Genomic DNA, 25643 nt, shown 5'->3' with positions numbered 1-25643 from the left:
ATCATAGTCTCCAAGTAGAAGACCACAAGTGAACTGAGAAAGACTAATGCTTTTTCTCTCAATTTAGCATTGGGTATTCCCCCAGCCGTCACCATTAACATTACAGTTTAAAAGGTACAGGATAATCTGCAAGGCATTTGAGGGTGTGCAGTGGCACTTTGTTTCAAGAGTCTGAGAATCAACATTAAACACTTTGTAATACTTCAGCACATTCTAAACAAACTAATGCTTAGACTACAATTACTTACTCATCATTTTGCAGTCCAACATATCTTGGACTTGGAACTAGCATAACCCTCACGTTTTCCAGTTTTCCTTTCACAATATGCATAAACTGATCAAGGTGGCTTGAAGGTGGTTTTGTGGTGTAAGTTAAGAAAGCATCATCAAAGTTAATACAGAGGGTCTGTGGCTGATAATGATTTCCAAAAGCTAAACGACCCTAATTTAAGAGAAAATAAATTGCATGTCAGTTTTTAATTATTTGTCGCACACATCATCCTGCTTAAATAAATTCCTGAAAAGGCCATTAATGTTACAAATATATACCCAGAATAACCAAGCAATTTATATACCAATTACTACAATCAAAAACAAAACAATATGTAATGTTTAACACAAGATTATCACAACTAGAAAAGGCAACGCATTTGTACTCAAAGACACAATATATAGAACAATTCTAGGAAATCGGCAAGCATGATTTACAACTGAACACAATTCACTGCTTTTACAGTTTATATATTTGCTTGAGTATACAATGTATCTAAATAACTGGTCTCTCACTACAAACACAACTATTCTTGTTTGCAATATATTTATCTTCATTTCCCCAAGAGAATTATATTTTCTCCAGGTCATTTGTTACAAGTGACATATCTAATCATTCTGGAATGAACATCTTCCCTAATCAGACATAGATTCAGCAGGGTAAAAGATAGTGTAAAATATCCTCTCTCATATGAACTACATACACTTAAGCTTATAATGACCCACCAAAGCAATAAATGCCTTCAGCAATCTGAAAGTGTGAAATCCTGCAAATAGTACTCAGTCATGCATCCTTAATATGCCAATGGAACAGAAAAAAATATAAGAAAATCTCAGTTCCATATCTGTCTCTACCTGGGTATCTCCCAATTTGTTTTTAAAGTAAAATGTGGACACTATGACTGATTTGCACGTCACAGCAATCCAGTTTTTTCTTTGTTTTTAACTGTGGATTATTGTGAATGAAGCAAACAGACACATTGGTTTCTGCCACCCGATCACTCCCACTACAAGCAGGAAGACCAAAAGCAATCCAGGGTTGTTTCATCCCTAATTCTTAAGCATGATGTTTGAACTGGGATCTCTGGATAGAGACAACCCAAGTGTGTAACCTATGATTAACTATGGGTTTTATTTTTAATCTTTTTATCTGCAACACAACAACGGCAAACAAAAATTAAAGGGAAAAAATCATATCATAAAACACTTTACACAGTAATCATTAACACCTCCCTTGAGGGAAAAGGAGGGGAAAAGAACTATGGGTTTTCTAACATGCATTCAGAGTAACATTTTCAGGAAATTATTTTGAAGAGGCTATCCTGTCCCTAACACACTAGAACTACAAAATTCTATTCAGATAGAAACTTTTCAAAAATGCCATCCATGAATTAGAACCTAGGCAGTCAAGAATTTAATACTTTATTATATTCTTAAAGATCATAGAACTATTGCATTCCAAGATTGTACCCGTTTTATGGAAAACATGATATTCCACTGAAAACAGCATTGTTCTGTTCTCGTTAGATGTATGGATACTCATCATGCAACACCATCATACCATAAGTTTCCTTGCCCTCACAAGCAGCATCCAGTGAAGTGGAGCAAGAGCCAATGAAGGGGAACATAGAGTTGCTGTTTCCAGCTTGTCACAACATCTAGATCTGGTATCAAGAAATCTTTCTTAAATGCTTATCTAGAACCTTAAGGAAGCCACATATTAAACTTGACAGATAGACAAGCTTATTAAATAATACCAAAATGCATTTTTCTTAGATCAAAATGTAATATTATGATTCCTAAAGTAAGTGCTCTTCAAACTGCATAGAAAATAGAAGGTAAAATGCAAACAGGATCCCTTTTACTTACTGTGCTAACATTGACTTTGATTACAGGAATCAGAGATCTCCATGATGATGAAGGGTCATGAGATTCACTTTTTGTTTTGACACTGAGAAGGAAAGTGAATAAAATTTATATAATGAACACAAGAAAGAAACACATCACTGATTCTCCAATCACAGAAGCAAGCCAGACTTATACTGAAATGGGGCAGAATTCCACACAAATGTGCTTATGATCACAATCCAAGTTTATTAATATTGCCTCAGGAAAGCATAACAGCTATTACACTAAAAACGTCAAGTGCAAACAACACAGCAAACTATCACTTTATTATTATTGATTAAATATCACCCCATAACAGTCTAATGCTAATTTACAGAAGTTATGATGCATAATTAGAACTAAACTTATGTCAATAAAAGAAGTAGGTCCATATTTATATTGTTACCATTAAAATGAATAGGGCAGTCATTGAACTGAATGGTGCATCAGAGCTTACACCGGCCTTGGCATAGCACCATGTACATTGATGGTGCTATATAAATAAATAATAATAATAATAATATCTAATGGGCAGTTTTTAAGAGCTCTGTTAAATATAGAATTAGATGGCTCCCCCAAGAAGTCCTGAAATACTCCTAAAATTACTGGTCATTTCAAAATCCTTCCTTCCCACGTTTTTACTAAGTACGGACTAGTAACCATACTCATGGCTACCACTCTATTGAATACCATTAAACCAGCATAGCGCATCTGCACTTGAATATTCATAGTCAAATTGAACTGCATATATGCACTTCAGTTCTTTCTAGGGATGCTTGATTAATTCAATCTTTAGCAGTTCAGGTACAACATGATCTGGTCTGCAATTCTCAAATTAACATAAAGCCTGGAACTAGTGTACCAGCTTTCCAAACGTTCTGACAGATTATTAAAAAGATTGTCAAAGCGGAGTTTTAAACAAGTATTTTGAAAGAAAATAAGAAAAAAATAGTATTTTGAGAGAAAATGTTCAAAATATATATTTTTAAAATGTATTTAAATGTGAATGTTTATGCTTTTTTTTAATTCACAGATTAATGCAGAAATTGGATGGAAAATGCTTATGATTAAAGGCTTTCAAACACGAAACAGCCCAGAACTATCAGATCTGCCTTAATGAAATATTTTAAAAAATTAAAAAATTGAGGACATTCTTGGAAAATGTTCAAACTTCATGGTTCCAAAGTCTCAAATACTGTAGGTATCCAATTTCCAAAGGACACTTCCAAAACAGCAAGGATGCTAGAGTAATGAGTAAAATTTATCACTGCACTCATGATTTTAGATATTATAAATTATTCTCCCTCAAATTCCACAAAATGAACAGTAGTATCTTGTGCAAAACTGACTGACTAGGTAATTCTCTGCAAAGAGCTCTTAGGCCATTATTCCCCTGGAAATGCTCTCTGCTGGAGTTAATTACAATTATTCTAAAAGAAAGGTAAATCAGAACAGATACAGGTCGTTCCAACAACCTTTGAAAAAATGAGAATTTCCAGTGCAATGCACAAGGCCTTTAGCAGCAGATTAATCAGACTTTGGTCAGATTACTGCAATCACTACAAAATTAAATTCATCTGGACTTGATGCCAAAGAAGTGCTAGCAAAGGGGTGGGTGGGTAGAAAGTGACTTTTCCACTCTTGCCTCTCCCTGGCAGCCTCCTGAAAGCTACTCCTGAAGGTTGGAGAACCCTCCTGAATAGGATGGCCCTTGGTGAAGGGGAAAGAGGGATCACCAGTCCTCTACACCACAGTCCGTCCCAGGGTCTCCCAAACCTCAGAAGTGGATTTCTGTGGGGAGGGGTGTCAGGGAAGAAAGGGTAGGAAAGTTACCTTTCGCTCACCTCCTTCCTCTGGCACTGCTATTGTGTTTAACTTCCCTAGTTATTTACCTATAAAAGTATTTCACCTTCCATACCAATAGAAGCCTTAGGACAGCTAATGATTGACAATATCATAAAACAATAAAGTAATATAAGTACAAACAATTTATAACATCAAAAATGCTGGCAGAACAGTATAAAATGGTAGCAGAGATAAAAGGGAGACATATGCATCCAAACAAAAGCATCTTAACATGATGTCTAAAAACAACCAAGGAAGCAACTAACCAAGTCTCATGACACAATGTATTTCACAGCCTGGGTGCCACTGATCAGAAGACTCTGTCACACATCCCTATCATGTGCACCTCAAATGGATCAGGGGCACAATACAGAGCCTCCACAACAACTGAAGTTGTGGTCAGGCGCATGCCACTTATCTCAACCAGTGGGAAACAGTGCAATTTTACAATTCAAAATAAGGTAACTAGGGATGTCACGAGCATTCAACTGGGTCCATGAGGGCAGCGGACACCCTTGCGTTCAGCCGTCATGGACCCAGTCAGAGAGCGTTGGCACGGGCGCAGACCCACACCCAAGCACTTGTGAGCGCCCTGGAAGCGCTCGGCAACTGCCCACCCTGGCTTCCAGCATAACACCCTCCCCCCCACACTAACTGTGTTAATAGAGCCTTTAAGCCCCCCACTGGAGCAGGGGGAGCAAAGCACAATTTCTGGAGGCTCCCCCTTCCACGCTAATGGCAGCCGACATTAACTCAGCAGGAAGAAAGGCATGCTTTATGGAGCCAGGGTAAGTGGTTGCCGAGCACTTAGCTGTGGTTCACACAGCTCAGCTCGTGGGAACAGGCAGCAGCAGCAGGACAAGGGGTCACCAATTTCGCCCACCCCTAAAGGTAATGACATCTATCATGTCAACAAAACAAAACAATACACATACACAAACAAGCACCTCCAGGGAATAATAATCGTTTGGAAATACCCATGCTATATGGCATGTTAACAAATACTGCTATCCCTACTCAAAAAAGTAGTACTCTAGTTGTAATACATAGATACATACATAATAAAAGAACATGTTCAAACTACATTAAACGTGCAATGTTCACAGGATTCAAAGTTCCAATATTAAACTATTACCTAATGGCCTAAAGTGTTTTAAGTTTGGGACTTTAAAGAAAGAGATTTATGTTCAAACACTTTTTAAGCAGCAAGAATATGCTACTTTAAAATCTTCAGAAAATATTTAACAGAACTAAAACTTAAAAATAAATTGCCAAATTTCACGCAATATTCCAAGACACTCCTAGGAACATAGGAAGCTACCTTATACTGAGTCAAGCCATTGGTCCATCTAGAGCAGTATTGTCAGCACCTCTCCAGGGTTTTAGGAGGGCTTCTTTTCCTCGACCTATCTGGAGAAGATGGGGATCGACCTGGGACCTACTGCATGCAAACCATCTGCTCTCATACTGAGTTCTGTCACCCTCACCCCGCAAAGTAAATAAATAGTTATACCTTTCAAGATTTGTGTGTGTTTGCTCTCTCCCATTTTCTCGTGCTTTTTCATCCTCTTTTTTTGGAGGAATTATGGTTGGGTCCAAACCAAATAATTCCTGCAGTTGCCCATAAAGGTCAGAGCGGTTGTAGACATGAAATTCAAAATCGTTCACCATGATATACAATCTCGTTTCCGCCTTTGGATCTATAGTGTGCAACAAAAAGATGAATGTTCTGTTAAGTGGCTTTTCATGATACAATATCAGCAAACAAAGAAAAGGAAATTCTGGAGGCAGTGATGCTAGAAGTATAAGGGAACATCAAACAGTATGGATGAGTAACATGTCTTGTTCAATCTTGTAAACAGCAACTCACCTACATCATCTACGGCTATCGAATATTACCTTCTGGCATTCAAGTGGGGAGGAATGACAAAGAGTGTTACGTATGCCACCTTGGCCTCCTTGGAAGCAAGGCAGGATATAAATGTAATAAATAAATAACTTAATAAAGGAGAGGAAAGACAGACAAAGGCAGCCAGTGGCTACTGCCTCCCTGTGCATTTTGCCTACATCGCCATCTAGCTTTCTCTGCCAAGGTTCCATGTGATTATTCTTCAAGAGATTAGGCTCTTATTTGCAAAATGGCCCTAGTTTAACCATCACTTCATAACCTCATCCACCCTGATTCTACTTTTGTTCTTACGCAAGTTAAATTTATAGCTTACATTGCAAATATTATTACATATAAAGAATTATTGTATATGTCATATTGTAGAAATTACCAAAAAAACTGAATTCATGTCATCAAAGACAACATTCTGAACAATACATGATCATAAATAAGGTAGCATGTTACTGATAAACTACTTCAGTTTCAAATAGTATGACCTAATTAAAAACAATTTTGTTATAATTAACTAGGTTTTTTTTCTTTAGAGACAACCCTATTACTAATTTACTCAAGAGACATGAACTCCTTTGCTATTCCAGTAAATTGGGTCTATTCCTTAAGATAGATTATTATATTGCTAACTTCTCTCTGCACTTTATGCATTTACCTACAAAGACAGAAAAGTTAAAAACTATTTCTGCCCCACCAAAGCTCATACACACTACACAAAGCAGTGTTCATTTTTATATCTCCTACAACTTAATATAATGCAACAAAATTATTCAAAGACCTGTTATTATAAGTCTTAAACAATAAAATAAAATGTCATCCTGTTAAAATGTTAGCATGCTTTCAACTTCAAAGTTATGGTTATTAAAAGCTTGTGAATTAAATTGATGGGGAAGACCATTGGTTTTCTAGAAGTATTTTTAATTTCAACAAATTAATTCAGAAGGACCAAATGATCAAGAATTAAGACAGTAAGAAGATACTACTGGCATGACCTTTCCCAGGTCTGTGATACAGGGTATCCTTCCTTGATTCAGATTTTGGGATTCAGATGCAGAGGGAATCCTTTTGTCCCTCAGTTGTCATCTATGAGATAATACTTGCTCAAGATAAATAGTTTCTAATAGTCCTGATATATGTCACCTACTCATATCAATACAAGAGAAGTTTCTATAAGCTCTTTTCTACAAGCTCACATGTACCTACTGCTTCCTAGTGATGACATTTTAGACCCATACAACACTTTCTTTTCAGATCAATTTAGATGCTATTAGCAGCAGCGTTTAGTAAACCCTACCAACCAAGTTAAATCTGTATTAGATTTAATCCAGACTTCATTTATATCCCATCTCAACAACTCCGCAAAATTAGTCGGGATGAGCGATTCCATGTCTTCCAAGACCACTTAGCGATTCCCATGCCTGTGCTTTCCAAATCACTCTAAGCCATTGCCCTACAGTAAGTCAAGCAGCACTGTAGCCTGGTAATATTTTCACGGCTTTTGACTACTCAGGTGCTACTTATAAATTCAAATCTATATACATACAGACTGCCTCATTAACTTCTCTTTAATATAGATATTTGACAGATAAAAGGAAGTATTTCTTCACACAATGCACTATGGAATTCGTTACACAATGTAGTGATGGCCACTAATTTGGATGTCTTTAAAAGGGGGTTAGACAAATTCCTGGAGGAGAAGGCTATCAACGATTATCTCAGAGGCAGTATACCTCATGGCTATATGCTACCTCCAGTATCAGAGGCAGTATGCCTATGTACACCACTTGCTGGGAAACATGGGCAAGACGGTGCTGTTGCAATCAGGTGTTGTTTGTGGGTTTCCTGTGGGAAGCTGGTTGGCCACTGTGTGAAAAGAATTCTGGACCAGATAGACCCTTGGTTTGATCCAACATGTCTCTTCTTATGTTCCTATATATGTAGAAGGCAGTCACTTCACTAGGAAGCCCTGCATTTATTTTAACATAGGATCATCTTGGCCCTCTAATGTGGAATTCATTCTATTCATTCCTGGGCAATGAATGTGGAATTCATTCTATTCATTCCTGGGCAATGAATAGAGTACATCAGCCCAAGACCAACAATATTGACTTGGGGGAAAGTGACATGTGAATAAACCCTTTGTCAAATGCAGAGGTTATCTCCACTAGAAAAAGTGTTTTCTTTGACTTGATTCAGACAACACAACAGCCTATCTTGGGTTAATTTACCAACAAGGGGCTGTGGCATGTGTCACCCAACAGTTTGAATATGCAACCCCTGGCCAGAGGTTGTCATTGCTTGTCGTGTCATCTGAAACCAGGCAACAGGAGTTAATTGAGGGTTAAACAACCCTCACATAACACATGGTCTGTTCAAGGGTTGTTTATAAAATGGTAGACCAGATGGACCTTTGACCTGATCAACAGGGCTCTTACTGTATGTTCTTCAGCTTACTTCTTTTTCCTTTCCTTTTTTTCTTTTGAGGCATTACTAGGATGCTTTGTGAATTTGCTAGTTTAAAACCCATTAGATGACCATGTTGCACTTCTAAAACCAATGCTAACTAATACAGCCTAAATGGGCAGAGAACTGTTTTAATGCAGCGGTAGCCAACAAGTGTAACGTTATTAAATACCAGGTATCTTAGCTACTAAAGAATAATTAAAATTCAAACCACAGAAGCGCTAAAAATAAAATCTCAGTCGGCTTGCATGGAAACATCGCAAATACTAAGAGTTGAGAAACTAAATTGCATTTACATGTGCAATCTGTATTTTGTTCCACTGAATATTTATAAAGTATCATTTGCTTTTACAATATACAAACATTATACAAACCCACGAAGAGTCACTCTTAACAGAAAAACTATTAATATATAACTTTAAATGTATTATGTGAAAACTTACCATGTTGTTTCTGCTTTGGATTGTACATCTTCCACCATCGAAATATAATAAATCCATCTTGGATTCTAAAAATGCATTTACAAAATTAGGAATATTAAAAAATAATTATTAAGGTATGCATTATATCCAATGAATTAGAAAACTGCTCAAAATAATAGTTAGTAAACTTTTAAAAATGTATTTGTGATTCCAGTTTTCAAAACTTTAAAGGCCGCCATAGACATTTGCTGTTGATCCACTATGCCATGAATGCTACTAGCACATAAGAAGCTCACTATCTTAACTTAAAGAGAGTCCCTTTTAGAAGCCTTCATATTTTTACAGAAGTGCCCTGCTTTATTCTACCTTTTTTACCTCATCCTTTTTCTACTAATGGTCTAAATCAAAGATGTCATCTTCTAAACAATATTATTAGAGCCTATCATTGTATGAGGGAAAACTTGTATACTGGGAATAAGCATTTTAAAATAGCCGTAGATTTGAAGTAACCTGTAAGCAAGTTAAGTACCTGATAGACATGTCTTCTGTAATATAATAGATTTCACGAACCATGACTTTTCCAGACAGTACAGAGAACGAGAAGGAGCCTATATTAAAATTAGGATAAGTCAGTCATTAACAGTATTAGCTGCATGCACAATTTTTCTTCACTTTGGCTGGATTAGGGCCTTTTTCTATACTTGAGATCCACTGACTTCGGGGCTTTAGAATACTGGTGCAAAATATACATATGCTTATAGAACAGCTAAAACATGGTGAAATCGTGGGTAATACAAGAGAGAAGCACACTTATACTGTATGCCATACAATATAATACTTAAATGTACAAGTTAATCTTGTACAAAATGCTTAACTTTTAGAGCTATATTTGGAACTTCACATTTAAGCTAAAAAGACTTACCAATATGGATGTAGCCATTTTTATGTAATCTGTTAAGAACTAATGTTAAAATAAGTCCAATGTTCCGGGAATTGTAGTAGGTTAGGTAAATTATCCAGCCACAGGACAAAATTGTAGCTGTAAAATAAATTATCATACATTTTAGAACTTACTCTTAAAAAAGACAGAAGAATTACAAAAACCAACTACAGTGTTTGGCACTGTTCACTATGGTCCAGATAGTGTGCTAGATTTCTGTTTAGGAGACCTGGATTTCCAACATAATACTACACCATAGTTTAGTGTTACATGCACAAGCTTGTTTCCTGTCTTCCTCCAGCACAGTCACAAGGCAATTAGAAGAATTTTCTATTATTTTCTTTTCATTACATTTTATTGCTACGTCCGAATTGGAAAATGTAGTTAGCATTAAAACAATTGAAACAATCCAGGATAATTGACCATGGTTTGAAGTTAAATTATGGTTCTCTGAAACAAGTAAATGCTAAACACAGTTTGTCCAGAATGGCATAAATGACAAACCATAGCTAGTTGAAAATGGAAGCAAATGCTTCTCATCTCCTCCTTGCAGCTGTATAAGAGAGGAAAAGGGGGAAGCACATGAGCCCAAGGCCCATGGACATAACTCTAAACTACAGTCTAATGTTATGTGCAAACATAGTCATTGTGTGGCCTTGATCAAGCCACTATTGTTCAATCTCTCCTTCCCATCCATAAAATCAAATTACAGTCACTGTGAGAGTGAATACAATAAAACTATAAAGCAGGTGTGGGGGATCTTCCCACTTCCAAGGGCTCCATCCATGAAGGGAAAATCTGTTGGGGCCTGCATGTCTGTGGACGACAGGACCAGAGCCACCTCACTCTCTCACACACACACCCCTATCCACTCACTTACATACTTCTATCTTTGTCCCCCTTCTTCCCCTACTGTTTCCCTTCCTTGCCCCGTCCCATGGCAATTAGGCTTTCTTTTTTTAAAAAAAAACCAACTCTCAATTGGCACCAATTTTTAAGCCTAATAGCTGTGGGGGGTGGAATTGGGGGAGTGTCACAGCATGTGGGAGGGAGAATTAACCCTTCCCTCCTTAGCTGTAACACACACAGAGAGAAAGAAACCCTCCCACTTTGGTGCAGCAATTACGTTTTTTAAAAAAGCTTCCATTGGCACTAACTGTTATATCTGGGGTGGAGCGAAAGAGAGGAGGCTACAGGCCAAATAGAGAGGCCCACTGATCCACATCCAATCTGTAGGTCAGAATTTCCCCGCTCTTGTAAAATACTTTGCATATGAGAAGTGCTAACAACAATGGTAGCAGTAGCAATGATATCAACTTTGCCTTTGATGTTGTTACAGCATTGTATTCCAAATCACAACTTGCCCCTCTGAAGTATTAGTTAACATAGAAACTTTCCAATTAACTATCCTAACTATATAGCAAATCTATTCACAGCTATCATTAAACACTTTTGTTCTATATACATGTATATAAATTGTGATACTTTACAACACAGGGAAGTACATTAAATATTCAACAAAACAAATGTTACATACCAACTAGGAGCCAAACAACATTAGAGTCATGTTCAGTAAGGAAATTTTCCAGTTGAGTGATACTGGGAACAATGCTCTCATTTCTCTCCATGGCTAGAATATCGCAGTAGGGTCTGGATGACTGAAGAGAGATTAAAAAAATCAAAATAAAGTGTCATTTCACAAAGCAATACTGATTCATTTCTTATTACAAAACATACATACACGTTTTTCTGTTAGATATACTTAATGATGTTCAAGCACTTTTAAATTTGATATGAAAACTGATCTTGCACTTGTTTACTTAAAACTAAGCTCCGCTGTGTTCAATAGCACTTACTGTGAGATAAGTGTGCAAAGGATTGCAGAATAAATGTCAGTGAACATATAATTGCACTGTTAAGAGAGCTTTTCTGATAGTGCAAGAACCCATCCCAACAGTAGCATGTAGAAAATGTGGAATTATTTATACCTCAAGGAACAGAGTTAGGACAATAACGTAAGCAACTTTACTGATAGGGTCAAACTATATGTGTCATCACTCTTAACATCTATATGTGTCATCACCACTTTTAACCCTGAACATGACTGGGGCCATGGAATGCATATATGATGTTTGTGTGTTAGGGGGTGCCATGTCCCAATAAAAATTGGCCTCTGGAAGCTATTTCCCTCTTGAGAGAAGTTTCTATTGGTAATCCACTTTAAAAGTCTACGTTACAAATGTCAGAAAAGTCTGTTGAAACAAAGGCTTTCATGGATCTACTTCATCTGCAATAAACAATGTGTCAGTCTGTAAGATGCTATCAGGCATAAACGTAAGAAAAGGGATTATGCTATCATGCACTATATAAGATTGTCCTAATGAAATATGAGCCAATGACAGTCCAAAGATTTTCCTAGGTCTCCTCTGTAAAATGTGCATCATTTATATGTGCCTGTTCCAATATTTCAGTACACGAGAGTGACCAAGGATGGTGCTTTGCATATAGCATCGGGCCTCATTTTCAATGGCAGGTGCCTTTTCCAGAGACTGAGAGCAAATTTAGCCCCACACTCAACCTAATGGCATTCAGGAGTACATCTTTCTTACTTCCTCCTGTGTACAAAGCACATAGAGATATCCATCTTACACAAAGATTGTTGTAATATAATTTACACACATCCTGTCCAACATGATAGGCTTTTTGGTAGTGTCCAGAGGGCAGAAATGAAACCGACTAAAGGCCTTTGAGAATCCCAAGTATGAAATCCAGTGAACGCAAAGATACGATGTAGTGTGACAGGTTTGTTGTCTAGCCTAGTCAACAAAGCAGAGATTGTTGAAACAGCAAGGAACTACTTCACAGAACTACAGAAGCTACTCCTAACTTGGCCACATCTAGTTATACGTACATTCCCCTCCCCGCCGAAATGTGCTTTTTAAAGATACTCATCTCATATAGTTACATACTTGAAAAACATTGGAACACACAGAGACAGACAGACAGACAGACAGAGAAGCGTGGAAAGATACTGCCCAGCTTACTCACCAGAAATGTATAACGTAATTTCGCTAAATTGTAGGTGTTTTAGCTATTTAAACCATATAGAAGCTGCAGTTACGTGATGTATTTTACATTTTCAAATAAAAAGCCAGTTTCAAAATCTTTTAGAGGTCTGAAATTTAACATGTATTTAAAATGTTAGTACTGACAAGCTGTAAGATCTGAACAGCTGTGAAGAAAGAGGAGGAAGTGACAGCCTTGCATGTCAGAGTGTTCTTTGGTCAGCTTCTCTGCGTGGGACAGCTCTTTGGCTCAGAGGTCTCTTGCCATTCCCATGCTAGAAAGACTTTCCTTCCCACTGGTATTTACATTTTTTTCTTCTGAAGCTAATATTCTGTTTTCTAAGTAGCAAAGTTTCTCAAATCTCTTCATGTGCATTCTACACTCTGAAGCTATTCTAAACCTTCAGTTATTTGACCTCATCATAATTAGGTGTGATTAGCAGAAAATAGTACAAATAAACAATTTTGTACATTGAGCTGGATTTTCAGTTGATTCTAGTTCTGGAGGCTTGTTTTGTGTGTGTGTGTGTTTTGCTGTAGAATTAAGCTAAGCCTTTTTCTAACGTTTTATTCAAACTCCTGCTTTGTGTCACGGAGTGCAGTATTTCTTGGAAGATTAATATTAAAGAGTGAACAAATATTTATAATGCACTTGTTCATTAAGATTACTACCATATTTGGGTGCATAAAGTCATTCTAAATAACCAACTTAATCCTTGAAATTCATGGCAAACAATATATACAGGTACATTGCGAGGAAAAAGTGTTCATGTGACCCAGTCAAAAGACTCAAATTTAGGCTCTGAAAAATCCAAGAGGAGTAGCGTTATTAATCTGCCACAACAAAAAACACCAAAATTCTTCTGGCACCTTGAAAGCTAATTTGTTTTGTTGCACTGTATACTTTGTTGCAATGTATACTTTCCGATCCAATGTCATCACATTCATTATACTAGGAAACTGTGAGAAGCAACAGGGACAGTGAGGGCAAACACCTGCATCTCTTCCACCACCACAAGTTTGACAAAGCATTGCTTCTTGCTTGTACTGAATACTCATGAAAATCACAATTGTCCATGGAAGCCGCATCAAGCAAGGAAAGTATATTTAGGGCACTTCTCAAAAACAGCAGGCACAAACTGCTAATGTGGTCCTACATGGCATTTGAAGCCAAAAAACAGCTGAGAGGAAAGAAGAGTAGCTAAAGACTTTGTGTCAAAGGAAAGAGAGAGTGAGAAGGAGCACAACACCACTTAGCAACTAAGGTGTCAATTTGTAAATAAATATGACATTCATGGCCTGTCGTATCTATTTACAATATTTACAAACTGTCATTCTTCCAAAGCACTCAAGCAAGGTGATTTACATTTTGTAATAATGGTTTACAGTCTAAGAGTCATAATACAAAAGGGAAAAGGGATAGGAAAAGAAGAGAAGCATAATCAGGTACCGTCAATTTCTGTTTTTAAATCTCACTTGAAAACATTTCTTTTCTCGAAAGCTTTTTAACCGTAGCGTGGTCATACTAGTCTATATTTAGTTTTAATGTCCCCTACCCCTATTGGTTTTTAGATTGTAAGCCATATGGTAGATTGTCTTGTTTTGTTTTATTCTGTACAGTGCCATGAAAATTGATGCCGCTTTACAAATAAATATTAATAATAATAAAGTACCAATTATTTTGTACGATAACATAATTTCTGGGTTCAGATGGTCAGAACTTGGCTTGAGCTTTTTGCCCATGCACACTGTCCCTTCTACATATGACCCTCAGTCAAATTTCACGGCAGCCCTCAGCCAAATTTCAAGAGCCCTCGGTTCAGATCCATGGCAAGGGCAATATGTCTCTTCCTTCCTGGGCAGCCTGCTGCATGGGAAGGGAGAGAGAGGAAAAGGGGTGGCAAGAGAGAGAGAGAGAGAGAGAGAGAAAAGGAAGAACCATCAAACATTTGGCTCTGCCTCCAAGCACCAGTGGTTTTGGCCTCATCCACCGCCACGTGGCACTTGACAAAAAAAACGTTGCCTACCCTGGCCTAGAGAGATACCTATCCTAATCCAGCAGGACACTTCTCAGTTTCTTAACAAATCTAATCTCTAAATTGCTAAACTCTTCCACTTTGTCATTTAGACCAAAAGCAACACAATTTTTACCAGGACAGGCAAGACAATACTATAGCAGCTGCAGATATTGCTATGTTGTGTGCTGAGTTGCTTTTCAAATATGAACTCTTAAGAATGTAAAAAAAAATATTCTCCGTGAAGAGGCTGAGAGACTAGGCTCAACAGATTGCAGACCACCACTGAAGTGCATAAATAATTTTAGATTCTAGCATCTGTTTGATTTATATCTGTACTTGAAAGGCAAGTCTCGATCCTCAAAAGTGTCATAAAGCTCAGAGTGTAATAAAATTCTTCAGTCTTTTCATATTTAAAAACTATGGCTATGTTTTCTGTGTTTTGCCTCCTGGTCATTTGAGCGTTTCCACAGGTCTATTTTTCTCTCATACAAGTCAATGGTTTAAGAGTTTTCACAGTACTTGACATTTACATGTTTTTGTTTGCTTCCTTTTTCCATCAAGAAAATATCAACAGAGCCTGGGTCTGAGAGAAAATATCTGTTTGTTTAGCTGTGGAAGGGACAGTAGAGGAAGCAGGGTTAGTTATCTTGGCAAATGTACTGCCTCAAAAGCCAAGATATACGACATTTTAAAACTGGGGTGGGGGGTGGGGAATCTGCCGTGTCAGATAATAATGTAAGTTAAAATAAACTTCTCTTGCTAACTGCAGTTATAGTTTGAAAGCTCTAAAAAAAATCTATAGTATATTTTGTCAAATAGTTGTTTGTACATGATATGTGGTTGTTGTATATTTTGCCAAGTAGTTGTACAAGATACATGGAAGACATGGATTGATTCTCTTGGGTGTTGCACCCATATCTATATCAAATGTAATATAAAATTGGAATTGATGTAAAGAGGAGTAGTGCAAGTATCCAAGAAACTTTTCAATACCAACACATTCAGTATCATTCTAGTATTTGCATGGATCCTTTTATTCTAGTACAACTCATAAGACTAAACTGAATCACAACTACCATTGTGCTGCCACAAATATTATCCCACCTGGGGATACCATTTTGGGAGATCTTGGTTCTATCTGGAACTTCCCCATCCAAAGTAATTTGGTCAACCACAAAAACATAACAACAGATCATTTATGAGTTAGCTAAATAGCATCAGTTCCAGTAAAGATACAACATTGTGGCCAGCTTCACTAACCCTGTTCTGCAGATGGATTAGCAGCACTAATTTTGGCTTAAGATGTCTTATGCAATGCAGCTGTAGTTAAGGGGCTAAAATCATAGAGCTACCAATATAGAATGGCCTGAATAGCCTAGGCCACTCTAGCCTGCAGGATCACTTGCTGCCCCTCATAGCTTTAGTTCTAACACAGCCATAGCGGCTGCCATTTTGCATAACTGCCCCCTTTTTTTGAGTGATACATGCACTTTAAAGGGCCATGTACTGAATCCAGCCCCTTTTTACTACCCAAAGGTAGTAAATGGATTTAAATGGATACTGTTGTTTTTATGTTTCTGATGGTTTTTTAAAATTTTGTATACTTTTTAAGTGTTTACCATTTTTAACTGTTGTAAACCGCCCAGAGAGCTTTGGGTATGGGGAGGTATATAAATGTAATAAATAAATAAATATAAATATCTCCAATACAGCCCTATCCAGAATCCAGCCCCGGTGATCTGCAATTATCCCCAGACCAGGCAGACACTCCCAAAATGGCAGCGAGCTCAGAACAGCACCACGGCGCCTTCCATGTAAACAAATCTGCTGGCATAACTCCTGGCCAGTGAGAGGGTGGGGATTAATATTCCTGAATGGTGACTGGCGTTACAGCCACAGGACACGGTGAGCACAAACCTCAAGGGCCACGTCACAGCAGTAACGGCTGCTGAATTCAGAAACTGAAATAAAATGACAGGCATAAATGCCGGCTCCTGTAACACAAGGGCTGATAGGATATGGGGTGGAGCATTCAGAGGACTCAGGCGCTCATCTAACAGGTTTGTGGTTAGCATGTGGTTAAGGAAATTGGGACCTGGACAGGGTTTACTGTGTCATGTGTGAAAATAGTCTTGTGGATAGTGCTAACCACAGAGCCTTCAGTGTTGTCTGAATGGGCCCAATAACAACATGTTAGCAATGTTAACTTGTCAACTACTTCAAAAACCTCACCAGTGTGCCTTATGGGTGAGGCACGAGAGAAAACTTAGCAAGGAAGCTCATTATCAGTGGAAGCCAATATGACAGCTCTTTATCATACTACACATGACATTATACTAGGATGGTATATATCAGATTTAATTCACTTCCAGCATCATATTCTGTTTGATCTTGTTCCTTTGGTCTTTCATTTTTGGCAAAAACATGTTGTCATTTTGCTTTTTAGAGATTTCAGGGTGAATACAGTCTAGCACAGGCAGATTTAGACTCAGCACAGCCGAACCACATTTTAAGTCCACCCACATTTACTTAAAAATGACTTGAGCACAATAATTCTCAAAGTCCAACCTGTCTAGAAAACGAGAAAGAAAACAATGACACAATGGAATTTATATCATCAGCTTCTGAAAAGACAACCAATGGCTTGCTATTTTATTGTCCTATCTTTTAGGTTTTGTTTTATTTACTTTTTATTTGCATGGCACCTTAAGGGCATTGACAGGAAGGCTTCATATAAATGCAACAAATAAACAAAGGTTCCCCACCATCACCCACAGACTTCACATTTAACATTTCACTCAATAGAGTATGCTTTAAAGAAGGGGCTATCAAACTCCATCATTATAACCCTCATAAATTAAGTACAAAAGCCAAGCTGTTAGTGCTCCACAACCATGCCAAAGAGAAACAGACAGATGTTTCATCTCACAAACAAGCGATAAGCAGATCAAAAACAAGAACCACATGACATAGGGATTCCAGAAAAACAAAGAGCTGGCCAAACTGTTTCCTCAATGATCTCCAGAACTGACAGTCAACATTAAGAATTGCACATGCATGCACATGTAGGATGGCCAATTGATGATGCACATACAAGACCACATGAAGCACCATCCTATGCATATTAATTCATAAATAAGTTTTCACTTTGTTCTGTAATACTGTTGGGTTTCTCAGAAAACACCTGCTTTCAATGGGAGGCAAACGACGAGGCTTGCTAAGTAATCTACAAAGCTTTTATTAAGCAACAAACATCTCTTCTACCTGAAGCGAGTCTAATCTCTTGGAAACTTCCCCATAGGCAAAACTATGCAAACTAAGCAAGAGAATTGTCGCTCAAGAAGAATAGGAAGCCCCTTCCCAAACGCTCGTAACTTCAGAGATCCTGGTGTGGAGGCAGGTTCTGGCGCAACCCTAGTTGGACTTTCTCACGCCTTCCTTCCGCTCTGTGCATTTTAGCTTCCAGCGGACCCCTAGCATCAGCTATCTTGTCAGGACACTCTCCTTCAGAAGAAAGCTCACTTCCCACTGAGTGTGTAGGATTTGGCCTTGAGGTGATAAGGTCTGGAGAGGGCTGACTTCCAGCTGGGGTGTTGCCCGTGAGAGCTTCCTCTCCCACTGGTACAGGCTGGCTGGTGTCTGGGGCCGCTTCCTCTATTTCTGAATCTGATTCTGACTGATTACCTTCTCCCAAAACAGGGAGAAACACCTTCTCCCAAAACAGTTGCAGTAGGGTTAGATATGACAAATACTTAGTTTCTCCCAGATATGAATTTGTTTCCCCTAAACTCCATTTAACCAACCTGTCACAAGAACTTGAGAATGGACTTTTCTACACAAGACATTTATTGTGAACTCATCATTCCCTACTCACAATTGTTGAGTAAGGTTTGGGCACTTTTTTTAGAGCAGGGAAAATGCAGTATTTAATTGTAAAACCAAAAGAAAACACTTTTTTAACTTGTATATTTGCACTAAATTCTGTGATGAAACTAAAAGTAGATTCAGCAGATTAACAATGGATTAACAACAGATTAACAGCCTCATGTAGAAAAGCTCTATGTGGTGCCAAAGTAAATAACTTTATTAGAGCAGTTGGCAACTCAGGCCTCCATGGCAATTAGTGGTACCTGCCTTATGGTTTAAAGGGTTAAGAAAAGTTGGTTTTTAATGGAATTGTTGTATATGTGATTGTAAAGCGCCACGATACCAGAAATGGTGAGGTGGCGCTATAAAAATGCTTTAAATAAATAAATAAATAAAACATGAACAGAATAAATCTATTAATGATGGGTTGTAACATCAAAAGAAATCAGAATTTATCATTGCTTGCATTGAATTTTTCTACATGAAAGCCGTTAATCCACCCACTCTTCTCATGTTACTCTGCCTTTTGAACAATATTGTAAGGAAGACTATTATTGGTCCTCTTTTACTGTCCCTGTACACAGTGTTTCAAGTTTAATGCCGCTATACACATCTCCCAAATGTGGTCCATTCCTCAAAATTGTACCTCTTTGTTCTTTTGAGTTACTGACATCTAAAGTCCTGAATGAAGGAACAAATCTTATAATCAACATGTTTTGTAACAAATCCATGTATTAAAGACTTCATAATAGAAACCTTGTACAGCAAAGGCTTCTTTCAATATAAAAAGACCCTGAGAGGGTAAGTCCCATTCTTCAACAGCAGGTCAGAAGTGTAATAATATTAAAGTACCGTATTTCTTCAATTCTAAGATGCACTTTTCCCCTCATATAAACATCTCTAAAAACGGGGTGCGTTTTAGAAACGCAGGTGCAAATATTATTCTTAGAATCAAAGCTTTTTTTCTGTTGGTGGTACTGAAATTAGTGTGCGTCTTACAATCAATGGCGTCTTACAATCGAAGAAATACGGTAGTTTTCTTTCAGCTAAAAGGAATCCAGCTCCAAATGGCTCCCTCTGATATAAGGAAGTATCAGTTTTATTATGATATAGTCCAGCACTTCCTAAAGTATATGCCATGAGCACACTACTGTGCCACAGGAGCAGCTGCAGTGTGCCTATCAATGCAATCCTATGCATAGGTATGCAAGAGTAAATCTCAATGATTTATTTTTCACTGAGTTCAATACAGCTTACTCCTAAGTAAGTGGGCCTAGGATTTCAGCTTTAAAAAAATTAACCCTGCAATGCTAAACATACTTACTAGACAGTAATCCCCAGTGAACCTAGGCATGCCACATTAGATGCATCAATTATCCTATGCTTTTTGGAGTGGGAATACCCTTTGCAGCTACCAACATATGAACAGTTCCAAGATCCCAAGTGTAAGAGTAAGGATGCACAAGGATTTCCTAATGCAACCCATGCCATAGCTGGCAGGCACAAGGAAATCACAGCTGTCAGGTACAAAGTAGAGTCCAATCCTTTGGCCCTGACTCACTGGGAAAAGGATAGAATGGAGCAGCAGGAGGCAATAGTAAATGGACTATCCTGAAGTTGCAATGATGCCACCCCATAGTTATGGGCAATGATCAAGACAAATGTGCATTTTTTATCTTCAGTACAGATTATTATTATTATTTTAGATTGTGGATCATGAAGAAAAGGCTACATTAATGCATTTTGTGTCACCTGAGAATAAAATACTCCACTTGAAATATATTACTGTAGGTGAATACAAACATCCAAAGTGGACAGGTACATAAGTAAAGGCACCAACCTGAGATGGGAATAACAATGAGTGGGTGAAGCTGTATCTTGTGTACACAAGCTGCAAATCAAAGACTCTAGGGTGATAACTAAAACACTTTTACTTTCATTTGCAGACTAACTTTCGTTTCACTGTAAGAGGAACAACAACCTTGGAAGGGGGAACTACCTGCGTCTATACCATATTTGATCGTCAGCAACACTATATATATATATATATATATATAAAAGCCCATTTCACAGTTAATGTGCACACTCAACATCAGGACTCAGATTAATTACTCTTTAACATTAATTTTAAATACTTTGTTATACTAGCATACAGAGTGCTGGATTAAATGATTTCTTCCAGGCTTTAAGTAGCCATTCCAACTTGCATTATTAATCTGAGAGCATAAAAATCACAGGCTATGCGCTCTCAGGCTGCAATGGAAGTAAGTGTCATCGGAGAGACCATGACTTATTTCCAAGTAAACATACCTAGCTGGGATCGCCATATTCAGTTGTGATTCTAAACACCCTTAGTAAGGCGCAACCCCCACTGAACACAGTCAGGCCTATATATCCAAGTAAACAAGCAGAAGTTCGCATTGCGAGTGAACACAGAAAGCAAGGATGCGAGCTCCTGAGTATGTCTATGTTTATGATTGTGTGAATACAGGCGAGGCGGCCATTCTTCAGGACCAAGTATAGCACAAGGGCGTGTATTGTACAACCAGGTACTCGAGATGCTGCGAAGGCAGGGACGGGGCAGGGGAAATCCACGCCTTCTCCAGGCACTGCAAACGCGAAGTGTCCAACGAGTGTTTTAATGGGTAACTGATTCGAGCTAAGCGAACTGGGTTGCAGGCAGCACCCCCAGAGCAAGGCAAAGAGGGAGTCCCGAGGAAGGCGCCCGCCCTCCCCCTGCAGAAGGCAGGGGACGCCTCTCTGACAGGGAATTAACCCCCCCCCCGGTCGCCCTGGGTCGCCGGCCTCTTCAACAGAGCCGCCTTAGTGGCCCTCACAAAGGGGATGCGCCTTCTCGAAAGGGAAGCACAGGAGCGCCGCCCTTTGCTCGGGCAGCCATGGAGTCCCAGGCGCCGCTTCCGAGGTACCCTCCCCATTACTCCAGGCAGGACTTTATCTGACGGGACAGGCCTGCAGCCCCTCTTCCTCGAGGGAGCCCTGCCTAGTGGGCAGCTGCGGCCAGCGACCCAACGTCGCGAGCCGCGCAGCCCCTGCGAGGGCAAAGCCTCTCCGCCTCTCGCTACTTACCCCATCGTGCGGTATTTACATCTAACCCCCTCTCCACTTCTTTACTACGAACCCGGAAACCGGCGCCGCCTCCACCTCTGAAGCTTGCTGCAAACACCGGCGGGACTTACCCAGTCCTTCCCTCACAGGCATCCTGCCAATCACGGGGCACTACCGACATCTCCCGCCCAATGGAAACAACCCGTAGCCGGAAAAAGGAGGATGGGAGGGGGCAATTGGTGGGTAGCCAATGGAGAACACGGAAGCTCTGAAGCAACGCCTCCATACAGAGCATAGACGAATGAAAAAATAGAGTTGCGCATACAACGAAGATTCCGGATCCATTTGGAATTTTCATGTGACGTTTTTGCTAAGGTCGAATAGTGCAACGCGTCTGCACGCAAGTCAATAGGGCAAATTAATGCGACTGCTGCTACTTGAGGCGTATTTTGTATATAGGTTGTGTCAGCGAGTGAAAGTGACTAGGTGTGGTGGAAGGTGGAATGTTCACTGCAGTAGTTTAAGGCACGAATAGTATTTAACAATCAAGAAGGCTTAAATGATACTTTTCTATTTTGAAGGGAAATGCAGGCTCGGGAGATGCGAGGTTGATTACAGAAGCGGTGCTGGACTAGTCCTACTTAGAGTAAACCTGTTGAAATGAATGGGGCTTATTCAGTGTTGGTAGTAACACTGAATACTACCAATTAACCCTTTCCCTGAATGCTGTTTTTGTGGTCAAAATTACCCCATGCCTCCAGCTATTTTCCCACCCATGAAAATCCCCTCATTCTCATTCTCTCACACACACGATAAAAGAGGTGAAGGGCGATTTTAAGTCCAGAAACTGCCCCCCTAGGGAAAGTAAAACACCCTGTCCCCCAGGACCGCTTGTACGATCAACTTCAAAGACCCTCAGTATCCCAGGCTACATTGCAGGGTTGTCATGCACTGCCTTCTCAGCCTCAGCACTGTCTCTAACTTAGTAACGGGGTTAACAGCTGCGATAAACCTTCCTCTCTCGGCCAAAGCCCGCCTAACCTGCAATATGGGAATAATTACGATGGGCTGTATTTGCACTTTCATCAGCAGAAAAAGTTTTAAAGTATTTGAAGACTTTCAAAATAACAACAAGAAACCAGTAATCAATTTTTAACATGAAATAAGACAATCAATTTTCAAAACATGAAATTAATATGTACCCCTTTATTGTTTCTGGCTTTTGTTTGGTGGAGCAGCACACTTACTGCCTAACAATAGCTATGCTAAAATTCTGGATTTTTCCATTTATTCCTTCCTATGGGCAGTTGTCACGCCCCATTGAGAGAAAAGCTTTGATCAAAAGGAACCACGAAGTATTTTCACCAAACTGTCGAATTGTATATCTGAATATGTATGAGTTTATGGTGGAGAGTTTAAATCTATATGATGAAGAATAATAACAGGAAATGGGCTTAGCACACAGGTGTATTTATGTCCAGTCATGCTTGAATATCCCTTCATAATGTCTGAATAGAGGCGAGAGAAAACGAGACATAAAAGGACGTACTACTTTCTATCTTGATGGGGTTGCAGCAGTGATTCGTTTTATGTCTGAGTTGTACCATGTAGGAGTGTAAATAAATTAGACAATGTGGAACAAAACAGCTGTAGAGGCAGGCAGCAGGGGGGAAATGTAAGAAGAAAAGTAGCTTCGGGGAAAGTGCTAAAGGGTATGAGAACAAAAAGAAAGAACAATGCAAGAGATCTCCAAACCACTTCAGTGGAGCTTTTTTTCTAAAGTTATATTAGGATCAAGGACAGTCTTCCCCAATATTGTGCTCACCAGATTTGTTGGACTTCAGCTCCTATCGGCATGAGCAACATTCAGAAATACTGGGAATTTTAGCCTGAAACATCTGGAGGGCACCAGGTTGGGGAAGGCTAATCAAATGTATAACCTGTTTGTAAGCATGTTTTCTTGGGAGTAAATCCCAGTGCCTGGGGCTGCAAATCTTAGCTTGGTGTAAGTCCAACTGAATTTTTCTTGTAAACCTCCTTGAGGAGGCTTTACCTTAAAAGGTAATATATAAATAGTTTAAGGCAGTGGTTCCCAATTGGTGGTCCATGGACCCCAGGGGGTCTGCGTAACCCACCCAGGGGGTCCATGGCACTATTCATATATCAGCTCTGCAAGGTCTGCATTTTAATAAAAGAAAATACGCTCAATGTTGACCCAGATTTGAGATTAAAAGTAGGAAATATTGAACCGGATGTGGAAGGGATTGTTTGGGACAAAAAGAGGCATGATTTCTCCCATCACATTTAGGTTTAGTAGCTGATAGACATGTCATAATTTGTTCAATTGTAAACTAGACGTTAGTAAAATTAAATTTGTCTTTATATTCCTAACTAAATCATTGTTATTTTTGCATGGTAATATCACAAAAATCCTTTGCTTATTAGGGGCTACCCTTTATTTTCTTCAAAAAATTGCTTTGTACAGGTAACTACCATAGAGATAACAAAATTTTCAAAAGTAGAGGGTCCATGGCTTGGCATTTTAAAAACAAGGGGTTTGCAGTACTTAGCTAATTGGGAACCACTGGGGGGGGGGGAATATCCTTATTGGAGCATACATCTGAGTAGATGTGTCTAGGATTGCAGCTGGAATTAATTACTTTTTGGAGAGTATTGTTTTGAGCTCTCCACTTACCTAATCAGTAAGAAATTCCTTTGCAACTTCCTTGTGAGGGGTGTTTTTGTAATATCTGTTTATTTAATATATGCTTGTTGAGGAGGGAGAACAAGCAGGGTGGCCAGATGCAAACGAGGACAAAGCTCCTGCCTATCCAGGATATCATGGCTGATGGTATGAAAAGCATACCATTGAAAGTTCCAAGAGAATCAACAGAGTCGTACTCTCCTGTTTATCTCTCAGCAAAAGTCATTCCACAGGATGGCTGTTTCTTTCCTGAAACCAGGCCTGAACTCTGATTTAAATGGTTCCAGAAAATAGTTTCATCCAAAAGTGACTGGAGTTGGCCAAGCACCTCTCAAGCGCTTTGCCCAGGAAAGGTATGTTTGTTACTGGTCTGGAATCTTCTGGATCCAGGCTAGGTTTCTTCAGAAGTGGTGAGATGATTGCTTCTTTTAGAGAAGGAGCTCTGCTAGATCTCTGCTAAATCATAAAGGGTAAGGTTGACAGGAATACCAGCCATGCCAGCTGGAAAATCCCCCAGAGCCATTAGCCTCTGTTTTAAGAGGTCCATCAATCTTGCAGAAGGGTAACATCACTGAAAGTCTAAAGTTCAACAGGAAGTGATCTGAAGGAAACAGATGTAAAACCCACAACTTTCAGATCAGCATCCTCTTGTCAAATCCAGGATGTGCCCTGAGACATGTGTTGAGCCAATGACATGTTGGGACAGCTCTATGGTAATCAGAGCAGCCATGAAGCCTTGAACTTCACAGACAGTGTGGTCTGGGCATAGAAGTTGTAGTCCCGAAAGACAATCATCCTGGGAATCTCCCAACACCAAGTTCAAGTTTAGCTCTCTCAGGGGAAATTAATTACATATATTCTAGTAAGCCCACGTGCCTATTCTCCTGCTTTTTTGAGCATCGGTACTGTTTTTAGGGTGAAATCCTATGCATGTTTAGATAGAGAGAAACAATCTTAACTCCCAGCTGGAATTTGTAGGATTATTTTCTGTGTAAACATGCATAGGATTACACCCTTAATGTTTGTTTCAGATTCCATCCTGACTACTATTTTCTCCTATTATCTCTCATGGCCTGAGCAGAGTCAATATTTTAGCCACTTATCTCTCATTCTGTTGTCCAGCTTTTTAACAATTGTTCTTTCTGGTGTGTTCTTTTCACAGCCCCTGGATTTCCTCTTAAGACATGTGGAAATTG

General features: G+C 39.0%; 1 protein-coding gene across 8 annotated transcripts in view; it reads right to left on the bottom strand.

The window, feature by feature from the left end:
• Window positions 1–21873, bottom strand: part of BLTP1 (bridge-like lipid transfer protein family member 1) — a 130037-nt gene extending 108164 nt beyond the window's left edge. For all 8 annotated transcript variants that reach the window (XM_063135896.1, XM_063135898.1, XM_063135899.1 and 5 more), the window contains exons 1-8: window positions 21765–21873; window positions 11265–11385; window positions 9710–9826; window positions 9317–9395; window positions 8809–8873; window positions 5516–5702; window positions 2140–2221; window positions 249–442 (exon numbers count right to left, since the gene is read on the bottom strand). In XM_063135896.1, the coding sequence (XP_062991966.1) occupies window positions 249–442; window positions 2140–2221; window positions 5516–5702; window positions 8809–8873; window positions 9317–9395; window positions 9710–9826; window positions 11265–11355 (815 nt within the window). In that variant the 5' untranslated portion in view covers window positions 11356–11385; window positions 21765–21873. The remainder of the gene's footprint in view (window positions 1–248; window positions 443–2139; window positions 2222–5515; window positions 5703–8808; window positions 8874–9316; window positions 9396–9709; window positions 9827–11264; window positions 11386–21764) is intronic.
• Between the last annotated feature and the right edge of the window lie 3770 nt (window positions 21874–25643).

Source organism: Elgaria multicarinata, chromosome 10 (assembly GCF_023053635.1).
Source record: "Elgaria multicarinata webbii isolate HBS135686 ecotype San Diego chromosome 10, rElgMul1.1.pri, whole genome shotgun sequence".
NCBI lineage: Eukaryota > Metazoa > Chordata > Lepidosauria > Squamata > Anguidae > Elgaria > Elgaria multicarinata.
Note: the sequence above shows the minus strand (reverse complement) of the source record. Positions and strands in the feature narration are given on the sequence as shown.